Below are 24,126 nucleotides of genomic sequence, written 5' to 3' on the forward strand. Positions count from 1 at the left end.
TTTGTTTTTTTTTATATTATATAATATAAAATTCAATTATAATTTTTTTATTTCATATGATTTTAAATAGTAAGAATAAAATTAATACTTATATTAATAAAATAAATATTTAATTAATTTAAATCAATAATTCATCCACTCAAACTCAAAATGCTCTATGTATCGAACCGTTGATCCCAAATTAACGAATCGATTTCGAATTGTTGGGGGTCCGAATCCAACAATAGTAAGACCTACATATATCCCTTACCAATTGGACGGCGGCCACTTTCATCTCCTGTCCAGCTAAGCTCATCACAGGACACCTCCAGCGACGAAAAGCGACACCGTTTCAGACCCATAAATTGATAAAATTAGCGTTCAAAATTGGAAGATACGAAGCACAGGCACGCCTTCTCTTCGACTCTCCCCGCAGAAAGATCAGTTGGAATGCTTTGAGCCACCTCTCACTCTGAAACAATTGCAACTTCTTCCTTGATTTCTCTGACCTAGGGTTTCTAATGTCTGCACCTTCTCGCGCCCCCTTGGGCTCTCTACCCTCGATCGCTAACCCTCCCACCTTAGTCTCTCGCGCCACCAACACCGCCTCTACCACTTTCTTCGCTACCCGCCGACCATGGCGCGAGCTCATCCAGTTCTCTTCCTTCACGCGCCCTTACTCCTTCGGCGAAGCTATCCTTCGCATAAAGCGCAACCTTGTATACTTCCGCGTGAATTATACGATGATCATTCTCTTTATTCTCTTTCTTAGCCTTCTATGGCATCCATTATCCATGATTGTCTTCTTAATTGTCTTCGTAGCTTGGTTTTTCCTCTACTTCTTCCGCTCCGAGCCGATCGTTGTTTTCCACCGCACAATTGATGATCGTGTGGTGCTGAGCGTCCTGGCGGTTGTCACTATTGTAGCCTTGGTTCTCACTGACGTCTGGTTGAACGTCTTGGTTTCCATCTTGATTGGGTTTGCAATTGTTGTCTTACATGCTGCAATTAGAGGCGATTTGTACTTGGACGAGCAAGATATGGGAGATGGTGGGCTGTTTTCGGTTGTGGGGAGCCCTACGAGAACTGATTACTCTCGCGTTCCAGGTTTTTCCTCAGCCTAGCGGTCTTGAATTGGATGTGTTATTCTTTTGGAGTTTCAATTTCGCGATGGTGATATTTTTCGAGCATGGCAGAGAATTTGCTCTTTGGAGGCATATTGTAGCAACGATTTTCTCCGGTTAGATAATGAATCTTGAATTGATGTTAGTTTATCCCCCTTTGTAAATTTGCCAGTGTGAATTCACTCCATCCAGGCTTCCTTAATTCGTGGGAAAATCAATATATAGCTGTTTTACCTTACCACACAATGTTTTGTTAGTTCAAGTGTGGTTAATGAAAGTTGTATCTTTGTTGCAGATAAATGATTTCTCTGAATTTTGAAGCTAAGCGTTCATTTATTCGTTTTGTGTCTATTTATCTGCTGCGGTTACAGTTTGAGCTTTGGCTTTTCATTTGGCTGACTTGTTAATTCTCTAGCATCACTTCCCCGTACTGTTGCAATACACAAGTAGAAGTTAATGTTGCTACTTTTTTCCTCGCAAGTTTATCGGTGCCGAATTATTAAGTGACTTATGCATCACTATTCGCCAAAATTATAGTGCAAAAAGTCTTCAGCTTGTTACTGTGATGTTCTCGGTTCAAGAATTAGGAGAAAAATGCTTAACGTTAGAACTGTTTTCGATTGTTCTCCTTCCATGACCCCTACAGGGCTGTAAGAATAATTGGGTTTGTACTTTTCTCTCAATTTCTTCCCCCTTTATGGTCTTCTATAATCATAAGACTGTCCGAGTGAGTGGTCACTTGCCCATGTGTATCGAAGCATGAATGTAGTGGGTAACTTTGTACTGGCGCTAAAGATCTATCGGGGACTCGGGGTTGTGGTAGATTTCGTTTAAAGGTGATTTTAATGCTTTTTCCATGTGATTAAAGTCAGAGAAGTGAAGGAAAACTTGGACAGAAAGCATTATTGCTGTCACTGGGCATTCAGAGCCAGTGTTCTGCCTTTTATCTCACGCCTTGTCTGGAGAGTTCGCAAGTTGGGATCCATATGGGCCTTCCTTTCCCTGTAAGTTTAAAGAGGAGCGTTTGAGTCCATGCATGTCTTTTGTTTTAGTTGAGGGATGGTTCCAGACGAAACTCTGGGTATGTGGTCTGGAATCTTTTGGGAGTAAATAAGATCAACAAGTTTTGCCAGTGATGTTCATATGTGAACCTGCAAGATTATATATGCTCATTGTATGTTTCATGAATGCTGTCTTGTATTTCTTGGTGGACCTAGTCTTTGTTTTGGCTTGAAATTTATTAGTATTCCATCCATGAATCATGCTTGTTATGTATTTTTATTTAAAGAGTTTTAGCATTTCAGCTGATAAGGTCACAGATAGAATTGCATTTTGATTATCGATATAAAATTGCAACAAGAATATTTCCAAGAGTCTTCATGGAAGTCAAATTGTGATAACTTTACACGTCATTTTAAAATTCTGATTTATTCCTCAGCTTAACCAAGGGCGTAAGTAAGGTCGCCTGGTTAAAAGTAAGATGCTCTGAATTTTGTTATTTTTCTCTAGTTTTAACTTTTCTCTTTATCTGGGCAAATGGAAGCCGTGTTTGGTTTGCTTTAGAAATGAAAATGCAATGCAATGTTTTGCAATAAAATTCCGTTTTCGTATGTGCTTATTTGGAAAAAAAAACTTGGAATATTATGAAAACAAAAAATGCCAAAACGATAGAGTTATGAATTAAAGATGTGTAAAACCAAATTATAGAACTGAGCTGGTTGCTGAGGACTGTTGTAATGCTTTTACATGATGGTGAATTTGAGGCTGTCTTGTCCAGATTGATTTGTTGTTCATGGAAATGATATCTGCCAACCATAAACTGCAAACTTTTCCAATGAATTTGAGACAAAAAATGAAATTACCATGAGAAGGCCCCCAGAAGCTTTGTTGTTTCCAACTCTTCAAGGCTTAATGGATGTGTTTCACAAATCGATTCATTGCGGACGAGATCTTCATTTCTGAGGATGAACGAGGACGGAGAGAATGAATGATGAATGTCGTTGCCTCTCTCGAGGCTAAAAACCCATCAAGAGGACACTTTATGTCTCGGATAAGACGTCCAAAATCTCGGCTGGATAGGATACATGGAATGAACAGTAAATCCAGCGTAGTTTATAATTAGCACTTCTTAGCATCCAAGACCAAGTCGTGCGTCTCGTTACATAGCATCCGGAAAACTTTGATAGTTACAACTCAACTATTTTAACATCAGATGGTCCTTAGTAATGCAAGACATCTCAACATCCAAGATGATTGCGGTTCCTAATGAGTAGAGCATTCACACCTTTCTATCTGCTGCAATGTGCTTGCTGCAAATGCTGTAGAGGTACGGAATGCGTGGCTGTAATATACAATTCCGATAAATATGCCATGCCATTTGCTCACCAAGGTTCAAAGCACATCATTAATGAATACATGAAGCGCAGAAACGATGGCGAAGCAGAGCATTATTCAGGGTCTGGGACCTTGCGAGCATAGGCTAGCACCATTACAAAATCCTTTGCTGAGGAGCCAATGGATGCTGGTACTCGTTCTGACGTTGATGCTGTCTGTATCCATAGATCAACTAAATTGTACAACGATAGTGTGGGGACTACTGTTTGTCCAATAAATTTAATCTCAATCTGCCAAAAACATCAATAGAATATAATCACTGGAGGCACACATCAATTTTTCTATTGCAGTAAAAGGCTGTATTGATAAGTAATAACTCCAATGGATTTTAATTATTTTTTATCTCCTTTTATTAACAGCATAAAACATCAAAAATCGGATACCCATGATAAAAAAAATAATAATAAAACAATGGAAGTTTCTCTCACCTCATCTTCACTAGCAAGGTCAAATTTCTTCATCAGGTACTTCTGGATAAAAGAAACAGGTAAATTTCCATCCCTGCCACAGAATGAAATGAATGACATGTGATTTCTTTCACTTTATTCTCCGAAAGTTGTGTTCTTGCATGTCAAAATGATGCACGAGTAGCCACAAGTACTGCTGAAAAAGCATACCGTGCAGTGTACACTAACAGTTGATTCAAAACCAAATTACTAGAAGTACAGAACTTCCACAAAATTTTTGCTAAAGTATTACTTGGTTTAAATGGGGCAAACAAATTAATCACACTTCATGGCTGACCGGGAAATTTAATTATCTTAAGAGCTCTCATTATTCTAGGGAGGGTTGTTGCCTTGTTGGGGTCATAAATACACTGGAACTACAATACGGGAGGATAACTACATCTAAATCATTAAATGAAGCTAGAAACAAGGTAGAGATAACAGTGGCATGAGGTTACTAGCACCATTTTTTATCATTGGGACAGAGGTAGCATGGAGCAGAGAGCCTGTCTTTTCTCCATGTTATCCAGCAACAATTTGCTTGTCCTTAGCTCCTACCTGAACAAGTCACTTTCACTCCCTCAAGCTACCTCTCCTGTTCTAGCACATGGCTAATACAAGTATATCTCCTATAATATTTCTTTTTAATTTTTTTTAATGGTAAGGAAATTTTGGAGCCATCCTTACAATTAAAAAACAAGGATGACTTCATAAACTATATATAAAAAGAAAACTCATTGAGGATATGCAAAGAATAATGCACAAGCAATAGAACCAAAAGGAACTTACTTTATCCTCAAGTAATTTGCGGGAATTTGTGGCAGGGGTGCATCTCCTTCCCTGAAAAAATTGATAAGTAAATAAGTAGGAAACTAGGAATACAACCAAAAGCAAGTTTTAAGCTAATAAATTCTAAATTTACTATATCCTAGTAAATTTTTTATTTTAGAAGTTGAAAACAATTCTCACTGGTCCTCAGAAGCTACAAGTGAAAACCAAACTGGACCAGTTCTTTTCTCATGATTTGCACTGGCAGAATCCAGCACAGCTTGGGATGAAATGCCAGGATATCCAAAATTAGAAGCCTTTTTTCGACGAATCCTGCGCAACCTTTTGGGGCCTTTCGACTCAGAAGGCACTGTATTATTGTTACTCTTGTCATCCTCTACTTCTGATTTGCCTTTGTTTTCCCTATATTTGGTCTTACACACACGAGTTTCATTGTCAGGATCATGATTAGATTCAAATTTAGCATCAGAAACTTGTGAAGAAGATTTGGAAGACTTTGTCCTATTTGCAACTTCCACCAAACAATTCAATGGTTGCCAGAGATCTGATTTCCCATCCCATAATTCAGCACCATTATCTGCCTCATTATTCAGAGCAGGCTGGCTAGCCTTGGCAGAGGAAGAATTCTGTACGAGTAAAACATATGTGTCTGAAATATATAATAGCATAAAGCAAGCACAATTTTTTTCTCAAGTCACTGGCAAGCGAAGGAGATAACTTATTGGTAGTCCTATGAGAACATATACAGCATAAGCAAAAAATAGATTTTGATTTCTGTTACCTGCCTTAGATGCTGATTGAACTTATTTATGGTTTCAGGAGAACTTGAATTCTCTAAACAGTCTTTTGCAGCATCTTCCTTCTTTTTAATAAGTTTCTCAATAGGAAAACTGGAAACTCGTGAGGCAGTAGCCTTTCTGGGAACAGGTTTTGTTCTTCTTCTGGTTGTTGTAACCTGTGTTGATACTTTGGGAGTGCAGACCACCAATGATGAAAGTGATCTTTCCTTCCTTCTAACAGGTAATACAACTGAGGGTATGACTTCAGGTGCCTCTACTTTTCTTCTTTTGAATGGGAAAATCTTGGCCCTTACGTCTTGCAAATTGTGGTCTGGCCTAATTTTCACATAACAAGCCTCAATTCACAATGATTTCTAGACAAAACACTTTAATTGCACCAAGTGTGTGTACATGATGCACGTTCATGCCTCCTCAATAAGACAAAATTTTATCTGCCTTCAGATGTCCCAATAGGGACTGCATTACAGTATATCTTACAGTCAACATTAACCCCACCGTCCAAACTCATACACAAAAGGGTGTATGGGTAGAAGAAGAATTCCAAATGATCCTTCGAAATACAATAACACCAAGTTTATAAACCGATGTATTAATTATAAAGGACAGCTTTTGACATCCAAACAGGCTAATGAGGAATGAGTGTTCCATGTGCAGATTCAATAAGTGGCTAGTTTTCAGCAGCATTCTACTTGGAAATGATAAAAACTCAATATTCTGACAATAGATACTTTTGTGTATAAACACCAATAATAAGAAAGCAAAATGATAGCATAGGCACGAGGACAACACTGTGCAGGAACATGCAGGGAAGTGCCATAATCCAAAATATATGATAAACATTTTACCAAAGATGAAGATAATTTTGTTCTCACAAAAGACAAAACACTCTTTCATTCCCCAACCTGGAACCAAACTCCTCATCATTGTATCTCAAACAATCCATCTCCAATGAAATGCATATTACTCCAACCATCATTTAATGCTCTTTTTAGTGAAAACTTTCCCTTTTTTCAAATACATATCATATTGCTTAAATAAACTTTTCCCTCAATGGTTTTATGCTAGTATGTTAAAAAACAAAATCTTGTTTGTAGAATTATGGAGTAACATAAAAGAGTGTGAAAATTGTTGTACAGAATGTCATAATATGTCATGGCCCCTTTTTCAGGATAGTTTTTCCCCAAATAATATGCTTCTCATTGGACTCACTTGCCCAGATAATCATATACCGATAGTTCCTTCAGAACATTTTATCATCCCTTCTTTATGCAGCTTTATCATTTTTAAACTTCATAATTCTTAGGCTCTAATTGCAATAATGGTCCCATACAAAACCACCCTGTTTGGGACAGAAAACAAGAAAGTAGGGGAGAAAAACATTTATAGCAAAAAACATCCACACTCAATCCTAGATGAAAAAGAGAACTAACAGAAGTTGTTCACTGAAAGCTGAAAAGATGATACTGGCCTTGATAAAAACTGCAAGTTATAAAACAGTAAAATTTCGAAAGCCTTGCTACATATTGTGTTGTAACATATTAAAAAGCATTGGATTAGCAGATGCAATAATCATCCCCTTATAGTTTTGACAAAATTTATTACCGTGATGTATTATTGTTCTGGGAACCTTCAGGCAGTCACAAGCTTCAACATGCACAAACATGGGAATGGACCTAAAATCTATCATAGTCACAGCTTTAACAAATGTAAAATATGTATGATAGCTCTGGGAACCTTCATGCACCAGCAATCTTCAACATGCACAAGCATGGGAATGGACCTAAAATCATTATTATCACAGCTAACAAATGTAAAAGATCGAATTGCACCCTCAAAATTCCAAGGTACACACAGCACATGCATAAGACAACAGTGTTTGATTAAGAAATGAGTCTCAAATTAAGGTAAAGGCAAGTAATTTAACTGTTTTAAGCCCCACGTATGTTCAATGAATTAAAACATGAAAGTTAGACACTATCAATTTCAAGCCGTTACTTTTGTATGCTATCCAGGTTATGTTACACTTAGTTAAACCTCATAGCAATATGAGAGAAAGGAAGCGAGGGATGGATGGCAAGACATAAAGACATAGTTAAAGATAAGAATCTGACCTTAATTTTTCCAATGGAACACATCCAAGATCGATATTGCATATGGGACAGCAATCTACTCCTTCGTCTGATATCTTATGATATATGCATTTCCTGCAGACTGAACGAAATTTCAAGAAAAGAAACTGAAATCAGACATTTTATAGCTTCTCATTTAATCAAACACAAAATTGAAGAAAGAGCACTGAAACTTATGCAGTTTAGACTTTAATATCTGAACTCAGTAAGCATTAAGTTGCAACCAACTAGCAACCATCCAGTGAATATCTCATTCATAAAAAGAACCCGTATATATTCCATTGGGGGAAATAAAGAAAAAGAAGAGAAAAGAAACTGTTGCATGACTTTTAATCCCAGCAAGCAAAGAATGAAACGGGAAAGCTTGTTTACTATTCTTTAGCTTTCTGGCCTTCCAGCGTCTAGAATGTAAGTAAGAGGTGAAAACAAAGATGCCGGTTAGCCGGCAAGTACTAAATGCCCATAGTTCCACAGTAGAATTACGAAACGACCACGTCAAAGTACAGACAAACCAAACCAAATCAAGATAAAGAAAACGCTTGAAAGAAGAAACTAACCCACCCAGATAATCAACGACGCAAAATACAAGATGAATCGAAAGTATGAAAGTTTTGGAAGTAAAGAAAAAAGATTGAAACAAATGAAATTCTTAAGAGAAAGATAGAAAGACTGACACGTATGAAGACATTCCGATATGGTAGTGGCATCTTTCAGCAACTTATTACAGAGAGGACATGTCATGCACGATGCAATCGTCTCTCTCTTCACTTTCACAAACTGATTCGCCATCTCTTTATCTCAGAAATCCCTTCTTCTCTACTCACTATAGCTCCCCTCCACCGACGTATATTAATCAACACAACTGCATGTTCCCATCAACAAAGAAAAACACACGTCCACATCTCTCTATTTATCTGCATTAGACCAGAAATAACATCACAAGAAGCAGAAAGAACACAAGAAGGAGGACAATAAAACCGTGTAGACATTTTATGGGATGTACACGAAATAATAGGAGAAAAACCTGAGAGAGTTTTGATCTTTATAGGCGTATAAAGAAGAGTTGTGAGATTACGAGATATGGGTAATGGAGATTCGCGAAGAATCGACGTGGGTTTTGATGGATTTGGATAGGGGAAGCTTTATGGATGATCTAAATCTAGAGAGATGAACTGGAACGAGGAGGGGGAGAGGGGGTCGTCGAAGAGAAGCATGAACCAAGAGTTTCTTTCTTACTTTCTTTCTTATTTTTTTAGGGGCTTAAAACTAAGAGTTTCCTTGTTTTTATTTTATTTTTCGTTTTTTTAGGAAAAAAAAAATATTTCTTTGTATGGACAACTATCCGGATCCGATTAATTGATGATTGAGATAACGTGCGCCGAGGATGCGCAGAGTAGGAAATGTGCCCAGGGGCAAGGGGTCGGTTTCCTCCGTTGGACTTGGATGGCTGAGCACTGCCCGGCTATGCTATCGTGTACACGAGTACATGTTAGCAACGCGTGCAACGTGGAAGACCCCTCCTGTGTGTTTTTCTTTTTTCTTTTTTTTTTTTAATTTAATTTTAACACGATAATTATATACCAAATTATATCAAATCACTTTATGTTGGATGTGAAAATATTTTAATTAAATTTAGTTTTAAATCATTTAATTAAAATAAAAATACGCATATCTTAAAAACGAAAATAAGACTTGTAGATATAAAAAAAATTAACTTATCCTTATTTTCATGTGAGAAAAGAAGAGGACTAAAGTAAACCCTCCCGCATTCAGCTGATCTGATCTGATGTGTTCACTTTCACATGGATCCTCCTTCTATACGGCAATCTTAGGAGTGACCTTTCTATTTCCAACTTTTAAAAAATATATTTTTATTAATTTAATTCCATTAAATATTACAAAAAAATTTTAAATACCTTTAATATTTTAAAGTTAATTAATATATTTTTTATAAAATTAAAATATTAATTAATAAAATTTTTAAATTATACAAATTAAATAATAAATTATTTAATAACTAAAATTAATAAAAAAATTAATTAATAATTTTTTAAAATATCAAAATATTTTAATATAATTTTAAAATCAAAATACTAATTAATAAATTCTTTTATAATATAAAAATTAAATAATAAATTTTTATATTTTAATTAAAGTATTTTTATTTTATAAAATTAAATTATTTAATGCTTTAATTTCATTTATTTCAAAAAGGTTACTTCACTTATTTTAGTTTAAATAAACTAAATAATTAAATTACATGTAATAAATAATATGAATAATTATAAAAATTTAAAAATGCATAATTCTCTTTATATTATTTATAAAAAAAAGTTAAAATAAGAATTCAGAAAAGTGGGTACGAATTTTTTTTCTCTTTTACGAATTTTTTCTCCTTTAATTATAATTATCCAATTTAAATTTTAATTATAAAATAATTTTAAAATTTAGGAGCATTTGTATCCTTCAATAAATCTAGTGTCCGCTATGAATTCAAATTTATCAAATCAGTCAACATAAAAAAAAATAATAATAAATATCCAAATATTCAATAATATAAACAAATATAAATACATAATATATAATAAAAATTAACATAATAGCATATAATTTGCTCCTCCCATGATGACGCTACGCCTCTAAAACTCTGGTAAGACTTCATAGGAAGATTCATGTAGTTATTTTTTTTTATAAATATTATTGTTAAAGAGAATATTATTTTTTATATTTCTTTTTAATTTTCTTAAACACTGTCTTATTTTTCTCTCTACGTATCTTTTTAATTTTTCATAGCAAGTTCATTAAAGACTAACCATTTAAAAAAAAAAGAAGATAATAAGTTTTTCATGATTGATAAGTGCTCTATACTTATCCAAATTAATTATTTGCACGAACCCACCAAAACAATCATTTGGGACCAAAATGAATTGCCATACAGGGAGAATGGGGAACAAGAAAATCATCCAATTTGTTGAAAAAAAAAAGCTTCAGATATGATCAGATGAGATGCTCGCAATCAATGGCCGCGTGCTCCTTTTCTCAGGTGTGCTTCTAACCCATGGAAGCTAATTGAATCGGTCCCAGAAGCCAGTAGGCCACATTACTTGTTAATGTCAAATCCACTGGGACACACTTTATCAATTCAATCACACCTAAAGCCTCATCTCACTATGTTGTTATTAGAAATCAAATATGTATATTAGATTCAGTGCTCACACTGGAATGAGTTGATTCCGATGATTATCAAGCTGCAATGAGGAAACAATACAAAAGTTTAGAATGTCAAAATGTTCTTCAGGATTTTGATTATTTAACAGGAAGTTCAAGTTCAACTGTCAGGAATATGAGACATATGCCTAAACTTTGATGAACATCCTTCAGGGATGACACTATCTGTTCAAATTGTCCAACCCTTTACCTGGATATTGATGTAGTCCTGTGCGCCGTCAAGTATTCACGCAGCTGGGAAGATGAAAGGAGTAACTCATGCATCAGAGCAATCATGCTTAAGCAGTAACATTCTAGATTAGCCTTCAGAAAAAGCAAGTTAAGCAAATCTCAAGTAATTTAGTTCCATTATTTTATATGAAATAGACCTGACAGTAACAAAAAGTAATCTGCAAAAGAGGCAGAGTAGCTTACCTTAATCAATTTGTTCAATGTGCCATCAATCTGTAAGAAGTAAGCCTGCAATTAAATCCATATCAAACTTAGAATTTATGTGAATTACACAAGATAATAACAGTACTGAGCCTCAAGCAGCATTTCAAGGTCTTCAACATCATTCTCCCCTTGCATTGTAGTTGCACTGGCCCTTCTTGTTCTGGATGCCTTCGGACCTACCGTAGGAGAATTAAGAAACCAAATGGGAGCACCAGATCCACAGACAGGAGAAGATGAGCCAACTAATTTTCTTGATAAGTAAAGGTCTACCACATCATTATCATCATCCAGAAGTTGTTCAAGTTCATCCCTTACCTGGAGACCCAGAATGCTTCACTATTGTAAGTCTTGAGGATGAAAATTCAAAAATGGGGGTAAATATGAATATGGATGAGAAGTACTAGTTGATCAAGACCTGTGTTTTATGGTGATAATCGTGTAACTTTCAGTTAATGTTCTGGAGCTAACAATTTGATTTGTTTCTTCTCTCTCATTTTGTGTGAGAGTGTGTTTCAATTTTTCCATTAATTTTTTTCTCTTCGAATGTCCCAACGTCCCCCAGCGGCTTCTCCATCTTAGGATGATTTTGGATCGTGATCTACGTCATCAGACTCTAATAATTGCCAAAAGGGTCCGCTTTCCCCTTGTTGTTATGTTCATCTTGAGGAAAAGAAAAATAATATTCTCAGGAAAGGGAGCTCAGAACCTCAGTTATTTACATTTGCTACATATCTAACCAGATAAACAATTACTGTACTTTGGTAAGAATATCTTTTCAACTAAAATTATATGTGTTGTCTTTAACTATAGTCTATATGCACAAAAAGCTTTGTAATTTATGAAAATCACAAGAATAAGACGTGTTCAAGATCCTGTTCCTCCAAAGCTAGATTTAAATCCCATACACCTAAACAGATAACGACGAAGTTGATCAATCTTTTCAAATCTAATAATATAATTTTTGCAGATGAGCAACAAAAAATTTCAACAAATTCACTCGCCATATATACCGGTAACATTCATAGATTCCAAACTAATATCACCTTACCTTTTGAGCCCGATTTGTCAACCTTGTCATGGAGCTCTTCAGCTTACGCACCCGATCCAGATTAGGACTGCTAATCTGCATAATTGCAATTTGACAGAAGCATTGAAGCCTTTCCAGTTAGTCGATGATCTATAACGGCAAGATAGATGTAAATTACACAGCAGCATCAAAACCTATAACATATCCGACAAAGGGATAGTGATGTTATGATCTATTATCCCCATAAACACAGCAATTCACACACCATAACCACAAGCAAATTTTCAATATATTATCCCCAAAGCAAATATTAAAACAGCAAGGGAGTTATTAATCTGCTGTGATAGTACCATTTTCTTCGCCTGTATACATCTTTTCGCATCCCAGGATGCTTCTCTTCTTCACCTTGATCTTCGCTTGCGACATTACAAGAGGCAACCGTCTTTGAAGTTCCTCAACGATGGGGATTACGTTATCGGCCAGTGGGTCTCTAAGCAATACCTATCACAGAATATAAGATTATAACATTCTGTAATTCAATTACAATTGAAAATTTGAAATGAATTTTCCTTGTTCATGCTGTTTCTTCCAGAAAGTCCAACAGGGCTATTGAACCATAACCAAATCTGAACTAGTACTTTACTGAAAAGAAAAGTCTGCCTGCTGGATAAGGTTTGGAATCATTAAAACTGCACCGTTTAATACTCCCATAATCTTTAAACTCCAGTTGGTAATACCATATTAGCGTAACGGGCTTAATTTGAAAAACCATGGGCTTATACTTTTGAGCCCATCGGTTTTACACTGCAGGTAGTTCAAAATCGGGTTGATCATCGAGTTTGGGTTGTTTGATTTTTTTTATTCTGCCAGTTTGTTCTTTGTGTTTTTTGAATGGGTCTAAATAAGAATGGCAATAGATTTGGTATTTTTGGATATCCAATCCAATCCAATTCTAATAAAATAAATTTAAATAATTATAATTGATTTTTAATCGAATTCCGACGAGATGAAACAGTTTTAATATAAATCAAATTCCAATTTAGATGGATTAATTTTTGCGACAATTTACATACCTGGTTCTAATTAGATTGTTTTTAACAAATTTAGGTTCAGTGTATATTGGTTTGATCCGGTTTTGAACGCGAACAGAACTGCCCAAAACATACAAGGTCGCCGAGGCGTTCATCTCTTCGGCGCTTCAGCGGCCACACCACTTTGAACGAGAAGGGGTGAAGACGATCGACAGCGATACTCCTATTTATAGAATCTTTGTTGATTGAGAATGTTCTACCTCAGTCTAATAGAGCATACTTTGCGTTTGCCTCCTTCCCTCCTCAGCCTTCCTCTCCAAGATGCCATTAAGCAGGAGCTTGAGAATACCTTTTTAGATAAGGTTTGCAATATTCTTTCTTTTGTTTTTGCTTTATCCTTTAGTTAAGATTTGCCTGCAATTAACTAGTTTGAGACTGAGGCTTTGTTGAGTTGGAATGGGTGTGTGGTTGTTTTAGTGATTATGCCTAATTTTTGTCTACAACGTGTTTGATGAAGGTTATTGCAAATTTGGGCCTGTGTATTTCAGTATATGACATCAGAAAACTTGAGGGTGGCTTTATCTTTCCTGGAGATGGTGCATCCACATACGTGGTATGTTGGAACTATTTTTCCAAGTGCAGTACTTGATCTCTCTTTGTTTATTTTTCATCTTTTTACTATTATATTAAGCTCTCAGTTGGCTGTTTAATTCATTATTCATTTTTTTCTCAGATAATAGGATTGACTTACAAATTATAAGAGTAAATAAAGCATTCTCAACCCATGTAATTGATGGAAGGTTTGAGAACACTACACAAAATATGCTCAGTGTTTTAGTTAAGGTGATATGGAATCTAGAATCTCTATTAGGTTAATAAAGCTTAAATTTCCTCTTAATGTCTAGTAGGAATTGTGACCCTTTGAAATAGTTTTAGTAATCAGAAATGTTGTTTCTGGAGCTAAGTGAATGAATTTGGAGATATTGAGCAACGTGTATTTTGCTATACATTTTAGTTTGGACAGGCGGCAGATTAGGCTCTTGAATTTTATTATCTATCAGTCACCCTTGGTGTATTGCTTAGGTGATAATTGCACCACATGGTATGATGTTCTTTTGATTGGATTAGTTTATTTTGCCAGTAGTTCCTTAATCATTCTTAGTGCTTATCATAATCTTCATATTTTGTTATCCTGGCAGGTTGAATTTAGAATGGTTGTATTTCGCCCATTTGTTGGAGAAATAATTGCTGCAAAACTTAAAGAATCTAACAAGGATGGTCTGCGCTGTATGTTCAATGAGGACTTTACGTGTATTTTTCCTTTCTGTCTAGTTTTGTGGTACTATCATCATTTTCAACATGATGGCATAACTGTGGTGCAATTAGATCAAACAGGGTATGTAGCTTTAGTGGATTGGGATTAGTTGGCAGCTGGTCTATAAATAGTTAGTTACTAGATTCATTAAGAGACTACTTCTTTTCTTTTCCTTATATAAAAAATTGAAAAAAAAGGTGGGAAATTAAAACTCATATGCTTACTTGAATGGTGTGCTTCCTTGCTATAAAATCAGTATATTGCATTCTTCAAATCTTGTGTCATTGCATTGAACTATTAACTGAATGATTCCTGCATATTGATGTTGGAATCCTTACAACAGTGTCACTTGGATTTTTTGATGACATTTATGTACCAGCACATCGTTTGCCAAACCCATCCATTTATGAACGTGACCCAGGGAATAGGTAAGTGTCTCTGCGTAGTTTATTCTCCTTTAGTAGGACAATAAATAAAATATCCTACATGTTGCTGCATCCTTCACTAACCTGGTGTTCTTATTATTACATCGTAATCATGTGTGCGTACAAATTATCTGATTCAAAATTTGTCATAAGAATTGCAGGTATCAGGTTGTATGGTCGTGGGAATATGATTCAGAAGATAATAACAAGTTCATTATCGATGGCTTAGATGAGGTGTGTGTTCATTTTACTGGTGCATTTATTTTCAAGATTAGACTTTGCAACTTTGTTCTGAGTTTTGATTTTCAAATGCCAGATTAAGTTTCGAGTTGAAAACGTAGAGTATCCTCCAGTTCCAATTGAGCAACCTGAAAAGCCATTTGCCCCTATGGTGATTACAGTGAGTTCACAATTCAGGCTTCACCATATGACTGCTTGTTTGCCTTGGGCTGTTTTTGAAGTTAAACAGCAAGTAGACGCTTGTCTTATTGCACTAATACAAATTAACTCTATGATCAGAGAGACCTCTAATTTCTAGTTGAGATTGATCTCTATGATGACTCTTTGTCTATCTGATTGCAACTCTTAAAATTATTTTCCACTGTTAATATTATTCATCTTTGCTTTCTTCATTGCCTAGAAACAGTATTTTTGAAGGACTGTATTTAATTAATTGTTTTATTTTGCAGGGAACACTCGATGATGATGGTTTAGGCCCTGTTTCATGGTGGTGATGCAGAAAAATATTTTGAAATCCTAGCACTATCTGTCAAACTTGTAGAGAAATGTTTATTCATGGTAGAGTTTCAATCTTTTCAATTTTCTCTGAACTCACTCTATTCAATAGAAAATGCAACAACCTAAAATAGAAGCTTGGATGCTTTAACGGGATTTTAAAAAAAAAAAAAATTTGGTAGTTGTTATTATTATTATGAATATCTTATGATCATTCTGTAATCTTCCGCAGTTGAATTGAAAATACCTATTGATTGCATGGTAGCCTATCATTTTGCACAATTCAAGGACGGGAGATTTGTTTCAACTTAGGTTTTAGCATTATTTTTTTTTGTTAGCGGTTGTACTTTTATATTGATTGATATAATTAGATGGATGGTGTTTTTGAATTTCCCTTGAGGCAATTGTATTTTTATGTTTAGTACATGATGGTATTAAGTATTAGGCTATGTTTGGTTGAGATAATGGATGGATGGTAAGTAAATAATTTAGACTGCAGTTGTGTTGTGGAGTTTTATTTTTTTCCCACTTCATTCTAATTTTATAATTTGGGTTTATGTAGATTTGATTTAGACAAGTTTTTTCTATCTAAAAACATTTTTCTAGTTCTTTCCTCAAACATAGAATCAGTTTCACTTTGTTTGACAGCTGCAAATGTTTTTTGAACAATTTCAACATAAATAAAAGATAAAAAAATTTGAACAATTTCAATGTAAATAAAAGATAAAAATAAAAGGCAGTAGGTGAGTGCGAGGGCCTGTTTGTAAACTTTCATCTACAATTTTTCAAATAACTGAATGTGTAAATCAAAGTACAACTCAACAAGAAACTAAAAATCCACAAAAATGCAGTTATAAATACAAAAATTCTAATGGCATAAAAAATGAGCAACCTATTGATCACCAATGACTTTAAAAAGGCTATAGTTCATGGAAAAAAATATACACTTGAGCATCAAAGCATGTCATTGAAAAGCATCAAAGGCTGAATTCTCTCTGAAAAATCTGAGATGGGCAGAACAGTCTTTACCATGATGGATTTAAGCCTTCAAGTCTTCTATCCCTACATTTGGGTCTCAATAATTTTCTTGAGTCCAATTAGCATTAGCTTCATGAATTTAGACAAGCCTAATAATCCATATCTTCTCCCAAAGGGGTGGGTTAGGCATGACAATGGATCAAATAGATAGTTAAAAGTTTTAAAAATTAATACATAATAAGTGTTTAAGAGGGTTTCATATCTATTAGACTATTAACTCATTTCACTTATATAAATAAATATTTTATAATAATATTTATAAATATTTTTATATGTTTTCTGTTTAAAATTTATAATTTAAATATTTTTAAAACGAATAATTAATAAAAACAATATATGTTATATTAATTATTAATCAAAATGTATTAAAATAAATCATTTCCAAGTCTTATTCATAATAATAAGATTTTAAAATGAATTCGACTAGTTTACAATAACTTTCGATTGGAATTAAGCATATTTAAATATTAATAATTTTAATTGAATTTAAATTTAAATAAAGTAGTTTTTAGCATATATTTTATGTATTTATATTTTTATAAATGATGATAATTCAGATATCAGAAATCTATTATTTAAATGATTTTTTTGAATAATTTAAATATAAACAATGAATGAAATAGTTTTAGATATTTAAATTGGCTCAACATTGATAAAATATGGATTTTGATAATTATAATTAAATTTAAAACGAATTTAAATTTAAAAAAAATAACAATTCTAAATTCAGATTGAATTTTATTTATTGAAATTAACTATTTGAATACGTTTATATAAATAATTAATTTAACATAAATATATATATATTATATGATAATATTTATATTTTTATTTTAAAAAATAAAATTTAAATATTTTTTATAAATTTTAAATTTTTTAAATAAAAATTATTGATAAAAAATATTTTTATATAAATTATTAATTAAAATATATAAAATTAAACGGGTTCGAATTTTATTGAAGTAATAATAATTAAATTTGAAATGAATTTAGATAGTTTAAATTAATTTTAATTAAATCCAAACAGGTTAAGTATTATTAATTTAAATTGAATTAAGTTTGAGTAGATATAAAATTTAATTGAAGTATTTAAAAATTGATTTAAGGTCTAATTTTTGATATTATTAAAATAATATAATATTAATAATTAATTAATTTAATTATTTTAAAAAAATTAATTTAATTTAATTTGATTATATTAAATATTTTATAATTAAAATTAAATCAAATTAAAATAATTAATTTTTTAAAATATTTAAAATTAAATTTAATAACAAAATATAAAATTAAATTAAAAATTTAAATTAATTAAATTCCGTCGTTATTTCGATCTAAGCAGATGCACCCTCCTTTGCTCTAAATTAGTAAAACTTTGCTGCCATCATGTTTCTATTTTTATGAGGAATCTGTCGAAAGAAAGACAACAAGAGTTGGACAGAGGCGAACCTTCCATAATGTGAAGCGTTGCGTTTTTTCACCCGCCAAACAGGGCTAATATAGTCATCATACACACAGCGCTCCTGCATTATTATTATTTTTTTCCTTTGAAAATCAAGGCGCCAAAACCTTACAATCTCCCGCGCCTGACTGACCAACCCTCACTCTATCTCCTTTATTTCTCCGCCCTCCCTCCCTTCCTCCCTCCCCCAGGACCTCGCTTGATTTGCTTCCGCCATGTACCACCCCAATCAGCCTCACATCTCCCCCGCCACTCCCGGGGCCTCCTCCTTCTCCTCATCTGTCGACTTCAACAAGCCTGTCAAGAAACAACGCGGTAACTACAACTGTGGCCGCTGTGGTCTCCCTAAAAAAGGCCACACCTGCCACCTTCCACCTGCTGCAACCACCACTCCTACTTCCGCTGACTCCTCCGCTTCCGTTTCTACTTCTACCTCGCGTTCCCTTCCGCCGTCGCGTCAGCAGTTCTCTAACCTACGTAGAGCGCTCTCATTTGACGATATTGATATCCGATGCGACTCGCCGGAGCCTGAAATTGATGAATCGGAGTTGGATCTGTTGTTTTCTGGTTCAGGGAAGTTGCCGGCGAGCTGTATGTGGGAGGTGCTAAAGAGACTCCCTCCAGCGGGGCTGTTGGCGGCTGCTAGGGTTTGCAAGGGGTGGAGGGACACGGCGAAGCGGTTATGGAGGGCGGCTGAGGAGCTCAGGCTCAAGGTTCCAACCAGAGCTCAGCTTGGATTTGTTGGATCTGTGTTGCAGAAGTGTCCTGGACTTGTTAGGCTGAGTCTTAGGATGGAAAGGTTCGAGCTTCTTTCGATGGGACACTTTAATGATACTTTTTATCAGATCTAGGTTTTTAAAGATTATATCTCCAGATGGGTAGAATAAACTAGAACTTAACTAAATATAAAGCAACTAATAGATGTTTGTGGCTTGATCTATAACTGAGTATTAATACCAGAGAATAATGCCTGGACAATGCAGTCACTGTTTGATTTATAGGTATCAATACAGGACCCGACGCAGTACTTTTTTGTTCACATTTTCTAAGAGATATTATATTCATGGTAAGATTAGCTAAGATGCGAAATTTTTCTTAGCTCGAAGATGATAGAAGGTAAAATGAAAAATAAATGTATGATGTACAGTACCCAGGAACTGCATTATTTCGGGGCATGTTTTATATTGATCTTGGACGTTTGACATCGATGGACAGACGTTGAAAGGATTCATTTTTGTTCTTGGGATATTGCAGTGATGTTGAAGCAACAATGTTGGCTTGCATCGCGTTCTCCTGCCCTAACCTGGAGTGCATGGAGATTTCTAAATCTGATACTGCAGTCAATCGGATCACAGGGTAAAAGTTTTTCGATAACTGCTTGATAGCTTGATTTTTTTTTCCTGGTTTTCTATTGCTGTTTTGTTTATTTCTTGGTAGAACAAAATACTATTTTATTTAAATTTGCTAGTGGGTTCTGTTTTATGCGTGCTGTTTGTGCATTTACCTCACTTTTGTTCTTTATTTGTCATTATCTGATAACTATATTGCAATTGCTATTGCATTGCTATTGTTCTAGGATTCGTTAATTCTGTGTTTAGAAGATTGCTTATTTTTATTTCTCTAGGGTTTTAATTCCACAATTTAGGTTGTAAAGTTTTATGTGATGCCGAATATTTCTAGCATATTTGAAGAGTTTAAGATTGAACCAATTCAATTTTTTGGTTCTTCCTATGGTAAATTTGCCATACAGTATTCATCTTATTCTCATTATCTTTTTATGTTTTTTGTTCTATTGTAATTCAAGAGAACTGTGAATGCGCTGGTTGTGAAAAACTGTATTAATAGATGGTCCATCTTTTACATTCAGTGATGAATTGAGTCGATTTGTTGCTGATAAGCGTTGCCTTACAAGTCTTAAGATGGAAGGATGTTCTAATCTAGGAGGTTTTGTCCTCTGTTCATCAAGTCTGTCCACGCTTTGGCTTTCAGATCTGTATTCTTTGTCTAAGACGGTAATTTCTTTAATTTGGCTTTTCATCTGAATAGGTGCCATCCTTATCTGTATTTAAAACTAATACCACTTGGTAAAACAAGGCAACTGAGGAAGCTACAATGACATTTAAGTATATTCATTTTGTAACTCTCTTATCTCCATTTTGCAGGTCTTCAACTGTCCCAATTTAAAAGAGGTGTCCTTAGATTTTTCTTCCCAAGAAAATGATAATACTGACCTTGTTGCAATGGTTGATGCTTTGGGAAGAAGTTGCTCTAGATTACAAAATATACACGTTGCATCTATTCGACTTTCTCATGCTGTTGTGCTTGCTCTTACAGGTGCAAACTTAAGGTTAGTTGAATTTTATAATCAGTCTGAGTTCTGTTATTTACAGTCTTTGAACGACAATTTCATACTTGTTTCTTGTAAATTTGAAATTATAATCTTATTTGTTTTCAGGGTCTTCTTCCATTTTCTTTACATGTCCAACTTAAAGAATTGTCAATGGATTTTTTGTTGAAATGGGTTTGTGTGATAATGACTGTTTGATTGATCTAACAATTGCAGGGGGCTTCGAATGCTTTCACTTGTTCTTGGAACTGAAATCACTGATGCATCTGTTGCTGCCATCGCATCAAGCTATTCAAAATTAGAATTGCTTGATCTAAGCGGGTAAGTGCTGTGGTTAAGTCTATTAGTGTTTGGGCATTGGACCATTTTCAATGCTGCATTTCTAATATTGCAATTTGGTTTTAGGTCTAGCATCAGTGATAGTGGTATTGGTATGATCTGCAATGTGTTCCCGGCAACGCTGTCCAGATTGCTTCTTGCTCTTTGTCCAAACATAACCTCAAGTATGCTCCGAGTCCAAGCTCTTCATCTTTAATTATGTGATTCTACATATGTTATATACCTTGATATTTGCCATACGGGTTGATTATTCTGTTGTTTGCATCTTGCAGGTGGGATTCAATTTGCTACAGCTCAATTACCACTTCTGGAGCTTATGGACTGTGGAATGACCATATGTGACCCAAGTTCCCAGGGTCTAAGCTCTGATGGAAGCGGAGATGGAGAGTTGCAGACAACATATCAGAACAAATTACACCTCATGTGCCAGAAGCTCATTATAAAACATGCGCGGTTGAAAAAGCTCAGCTTATGGGGTTGTTGCAGCTTAGATGTGAGCCTTTTATAATCTTAAACAATGCAGTATTTGTACTTGTTTTCGTTTCTTTCTTTTTTTTTTTTCTAATTCTCAGATGGTGAATTGAATTGCAGGCTCTGTATTTAAATTGCCCAGAACTTAATGATCTGAATTTAAACTCTTGTAGAAACTTGCATTCAGGTACAGTGCCGTATGCTTATTTCAAGCTGATAATATATTTGAGTGCTGTGTGGCTTTTTCCTCTCCTACTGGCCAAATGATTATGTTAATTGATTATGATTTTATATATGCAGAAAGATTGCTTCTTCAGTGCCCCCGTCTGGAAAGTGTGCATGCCTCAGGCTGTCAAAAATTGTTGATTGGAGCAATTCAACGCCAGGTGAATATTGGTCACATGGAGTCCCTATTTTATTGTTTGATTCATGGTGCTACTTATCGTTTGTGGGTTTCCTTAGCCTGTGAGAATTTAAGTGCATAAGCTTGTATATGTTACCTGTTGAAAGTAATTTGGGAAAAGTTAGTAAAAACCATTTCTAGTTTTATATGCTAGATCAATATAAATTCATGTTTAATTGTGATTATTCATCAACAAAAAAAGCTGAATTTTGTGTTCTTCCAAGAGTCTAGCCTCTATGAAATCTCTTTCTAGTTGTAGAGCTGCTTCAGATGAAATGAAATGGGAATTTTCTATATTTTTAATGCCAAAAAAGCCCTAAAGTTTTGTACTTTTAATATATCAACCCGTTATGCTTTTTAGACAAATCTACACTGTACTTTGGCAATTTAATTATTATTTGTCAAAATATAAAGTTGATTTTTTTAAAACTGAGATTTTTTTGGCCATCAACTCTTTTCTATTTTGCTACTTCTAAAAAAATCAGTTGGCATACAACACCAACAGTGCAATTTTAGATGATTATCTGTCCACATACTTCACGGAAGTTATTTTCATTCAATATATGGTAAAACCTGGTGGAAACGGATTTACAGTCGTGATCAAGTGATGAAATATTTTCCAGTTGCATTCATTAAGGCTGGCTGATATTTCAACGATCAGATAAGAGAGTTTTACGGCATTCTTGCCATTTAAGACTAATTTAGCATCGACACCTTATCTAACATTATTTTACAGAGGACATATTGAAGATTTGATGGACTGTCACTGCACTAAAATTCAATCTAGAATCATTGGAGTTTAATTCTCACTCTCTATTTTTGGAGGGGTCTGCAGGTTAATGATTTAGGTGCTACAGAAAACCATTGCCCGGGTAAGCGTTTAGCTGATGGCTCAAAAAGAGTTCGGGTCCCTCATTTCCTCAGTCAACAGGTTAGTTGGCATCTCTCTGTTTTCTATTGTAAATTGGGTTATACTAGATCTTGATTCAGGGTTACCATTCTGCCAGAATTGAGATGTTAACGTTAGGTCTGATTGATTGGGATAGCCATTGAAGTTAAAATAGGAGTACTATAATCGAACGTTAATCAGCCATCAGCAATAATATAAGGCTTTTCCATTGATTGTTGTATTATATATAAAGAGCTGACATAAATTAAACATCTTCTTAGAAGGATGCGTTTGGATTAAGCTATATTCCTCTATCTCATATCTGTCCTTGACCTATTTGTAGCCAATTGACGATGATAATAAGAAGCGAAGAAGGATTGTGTCTCGTCCTTGCAATGTGCTCGTGGACTGAGAACGTGTTGCAGGAAGCAAGCAGACAAAATTTTACTGTATACAGTGTTGTCGTCAATTCCTCTTGGGTGATGTGCCCTTTGGATCCATATGATAAGTGTTTAGAATGGCCTTAAAGGATCAGGTTGAGCTGCCTTGTAGATTGTCTTATCCTCAACACAGTTGTTTAGTTTCAATGGAAAAGCACTACTGTAGGGGCCTATACAAAACTGGAAGTTCTTATGTCTACAGTTCATTTATGAAATAAAAATTAATGTTTTAGTGCAGTTTTATTTGAGCTGACCTTAAGTCTGTCGGAGTATATGGAAGCATGACCGCCATAAACAATGTAGCTTGAATATGGAGTAGAAATTTTCATTTGATTTCGCATGAATCAGCTGCAGAGGCACTGGGTATGAGGTGGTGATAGGCATTTTTTAGATGCTCTTTTGGGTTTTAAATAGGTATTCAGCTCTAAGATTGTAGAGGCATTGGGTTTAAGTGCAACTTTAATTTGGTTGAAAAACAACAGTAGGTTCTACTTTATAATTGAAATGGATTCAAAAGAAGTGACCGCAATCAATTCTCTTGAAAATGAGTTGTCAAAATTTGAGCAAAGTATCTTTGATTCATTGATTTCTGGAGGTTACACTCTCTCAAGGGTATAATTACATTCTGGTTGAAATTCCGCGTGAAGTTAATTTAGCAGTTCATTCTTTAACAAAGCAACTATATTATATGTTTGTTTCATTTTGTTCTTTAAGCCTCCAAGCTTTGTTCTATTTGACTTAACATTTTAGGTTATTAAAAGTCAAATACAAAAGAGAACAGATTGGTAAGGATTTAGGTTGTTTTTTCTATATTTAATTATTAATAAAATAAAATTGATTTGTATTAAAGGTTAAATCAAATAACCATAAGAACTTTCAGAAG

General features: G+C 34.5%; 4 protein-coding genes and 1 long non-coding RNA gene across 13 annotated transcripts; 3 read left to right on the plus strand and 2 right to left on the minus strand.

The window, feature by feature from the left end:
• The first annotated feature begins 271 nt into the window (after positions 1-271).
• LOC110617495 (PRA1 family protein F2) lies at positions 272-1,439 on the plus strand. Its single transcript, XM_021760319.2, has one exon. The coding sequence runs from the start codon at positions 501-503 to the stop codon at positions 1,101-1,103; it is 603 nt and encodes a 200-aa protein (XP_021616011.1). The 5' UTR covers positions 272-500; the 3' UTR covers positions 1,104-1,439.
• A 1,754-nt stretch (positions 1,440-3,193) lies between these two features.
• Positions 3,194-8,927, minus strand: LOC110620167 (E3 ubiquitin protein ligase DRIP2). Its single transcript, XM_021763788.2, has 8 exons — positions 8,686-8,927; positions 8,336-8,575; positions 7,644-7,743; positions 5,514-5,847; positions 4,913-5,358; positions 4,733-4,783; positions 3,926-3,998; positions 3,194-3,727 (listed from the first exon to the last, which is right to left on the minus strand). The coding sequence occupies exons 2-8, from the start codon at positions 8,448-8,450 to the stop codon at positions 3,551-3,553; spliced, it is 1,296 nt and encodes a 431-aa protein (XP_021619480.1). The 5' UTR covers positions 8,451-8,575; positions 8,686-8,927; the 3' UTR covers positions 3,194-3,550.
• Positions 8,928-10,481: 1,554 nt separating this feature from the next.
• Positions 10,482-13,032, minus strand: LOC110614499. 5 transcript variants are annotated; one of them, XR_006352293.1, is made up of 5 exons: positions 12,702-13,030; positions 12,373-12,447; positions 11,304-11,984; positions 11,080-11,192; positions 10,482-10,909 (listed from the first exon to the last, which is right to left on the minus strand). It is a non-coding gene; the product is annotated as an uncharacterized LOC110614499 (long non-coding RNA). The 5 variants fall into 5 exon arrangements; XR_002487800.2 differs by having other exon boundaries at positions 11,080-11,639; positions 11,740-11,984; positions 12,702-13,028; XR_006352298.1 differs by having other exon boundaries at positions 11,080-11,984; positions 12,373-12,545; positions 12,702-13,032.
• A 181-nt stretch (positions 13,033-13,213) lies between these two features.
• LOC110617741 (DNA-directed RNA polymerase III subunit RPC8) lies at positions 13,214-16,385 on the plus strand. Of its 5 annotated transcripts, XR_002488431.2 has the most exons (8): positions 13,215-13,744; positions 13,900-13,995; positions 14,582-14,693; positions 15,041-15,125; positions 15,284-15,356; positions 15,439-15,522; positions 15,812-15,920; positions 16,090-16,385. XR_002488431.2 is itself a non-coding variant. In XM_021760744.2 (7 exons), exons 1-7 carry the CDS (start codon positions 13,634-13,636, stop codon positions 15,854-15,856), a joined length of 570 nt encoding a protein of 189 aa, XP_021616436.1. In that variant the 5' UTR covers positions 13,214-13,633; the 3' UTR covers positions 15,857-16,385. The 5 variants fall into 5 exon arrangements, 4 of the variants coding, with proteins under 4 accessions (XP_021616436.1, XP_021616417.1, XP_021616444.1 ...); XM_021760744.2 differs by having other exon boundaries at positions 13,214-13,744; positions 15,077-15,125; positions 15,812-16,385; XM_021760725.2 differs by having other exon boundaries at positions 15,812-16,385.
• Positions 16,386-18,432: 2,047 nt separating this feature from the next.
• On the plus strand, positions 18,433-23,479 carry LOC110619984 (F-box/LRR-repeat protein 17). The gene is made up of 11 exons (XM_021763517.2): positions 18,433-19,153; positions 19,609-19,710; positions 20,222-20,366; positions 20,517-20,701; positions 20,918-21,022; positions 21,107-21,204; positions 21,313-21,533; positions 21,632-21,698; positions 21,812-21,897; positions 22,750-22,845; positions 23,147-23,479. The coding sequence occupies exons 1-11, from the start codon at positions 18,570-18,572 to the stop codon at positions 23,213-23,215; spliced, it is 1,758 nt and encodes a 585-aa protein (XP_021619209.1). The 5' UTR covers positions 18,433-18,569; the 3' UTR covers positions 23,216-23,479.
• The last annotated feature ends 647 nt before the right edge of the window (positions 23,480-24,126 follow it).

This window comes from Manihot esculenta, chromosome 1, assembly GCF_001659605.2.
Source record: "Manihot esculenta cultivar AM560-2 chromosome 1, M.esculenta_v8, whole genome shotgun sequence".
NCBI classification, from domain to species: Eukaryota; Viridiplantae; Streptophyta; class Magnoliopsida; order Malpighiales; family Euphorbiaceae; genus Manihot; species Manihot esculenta.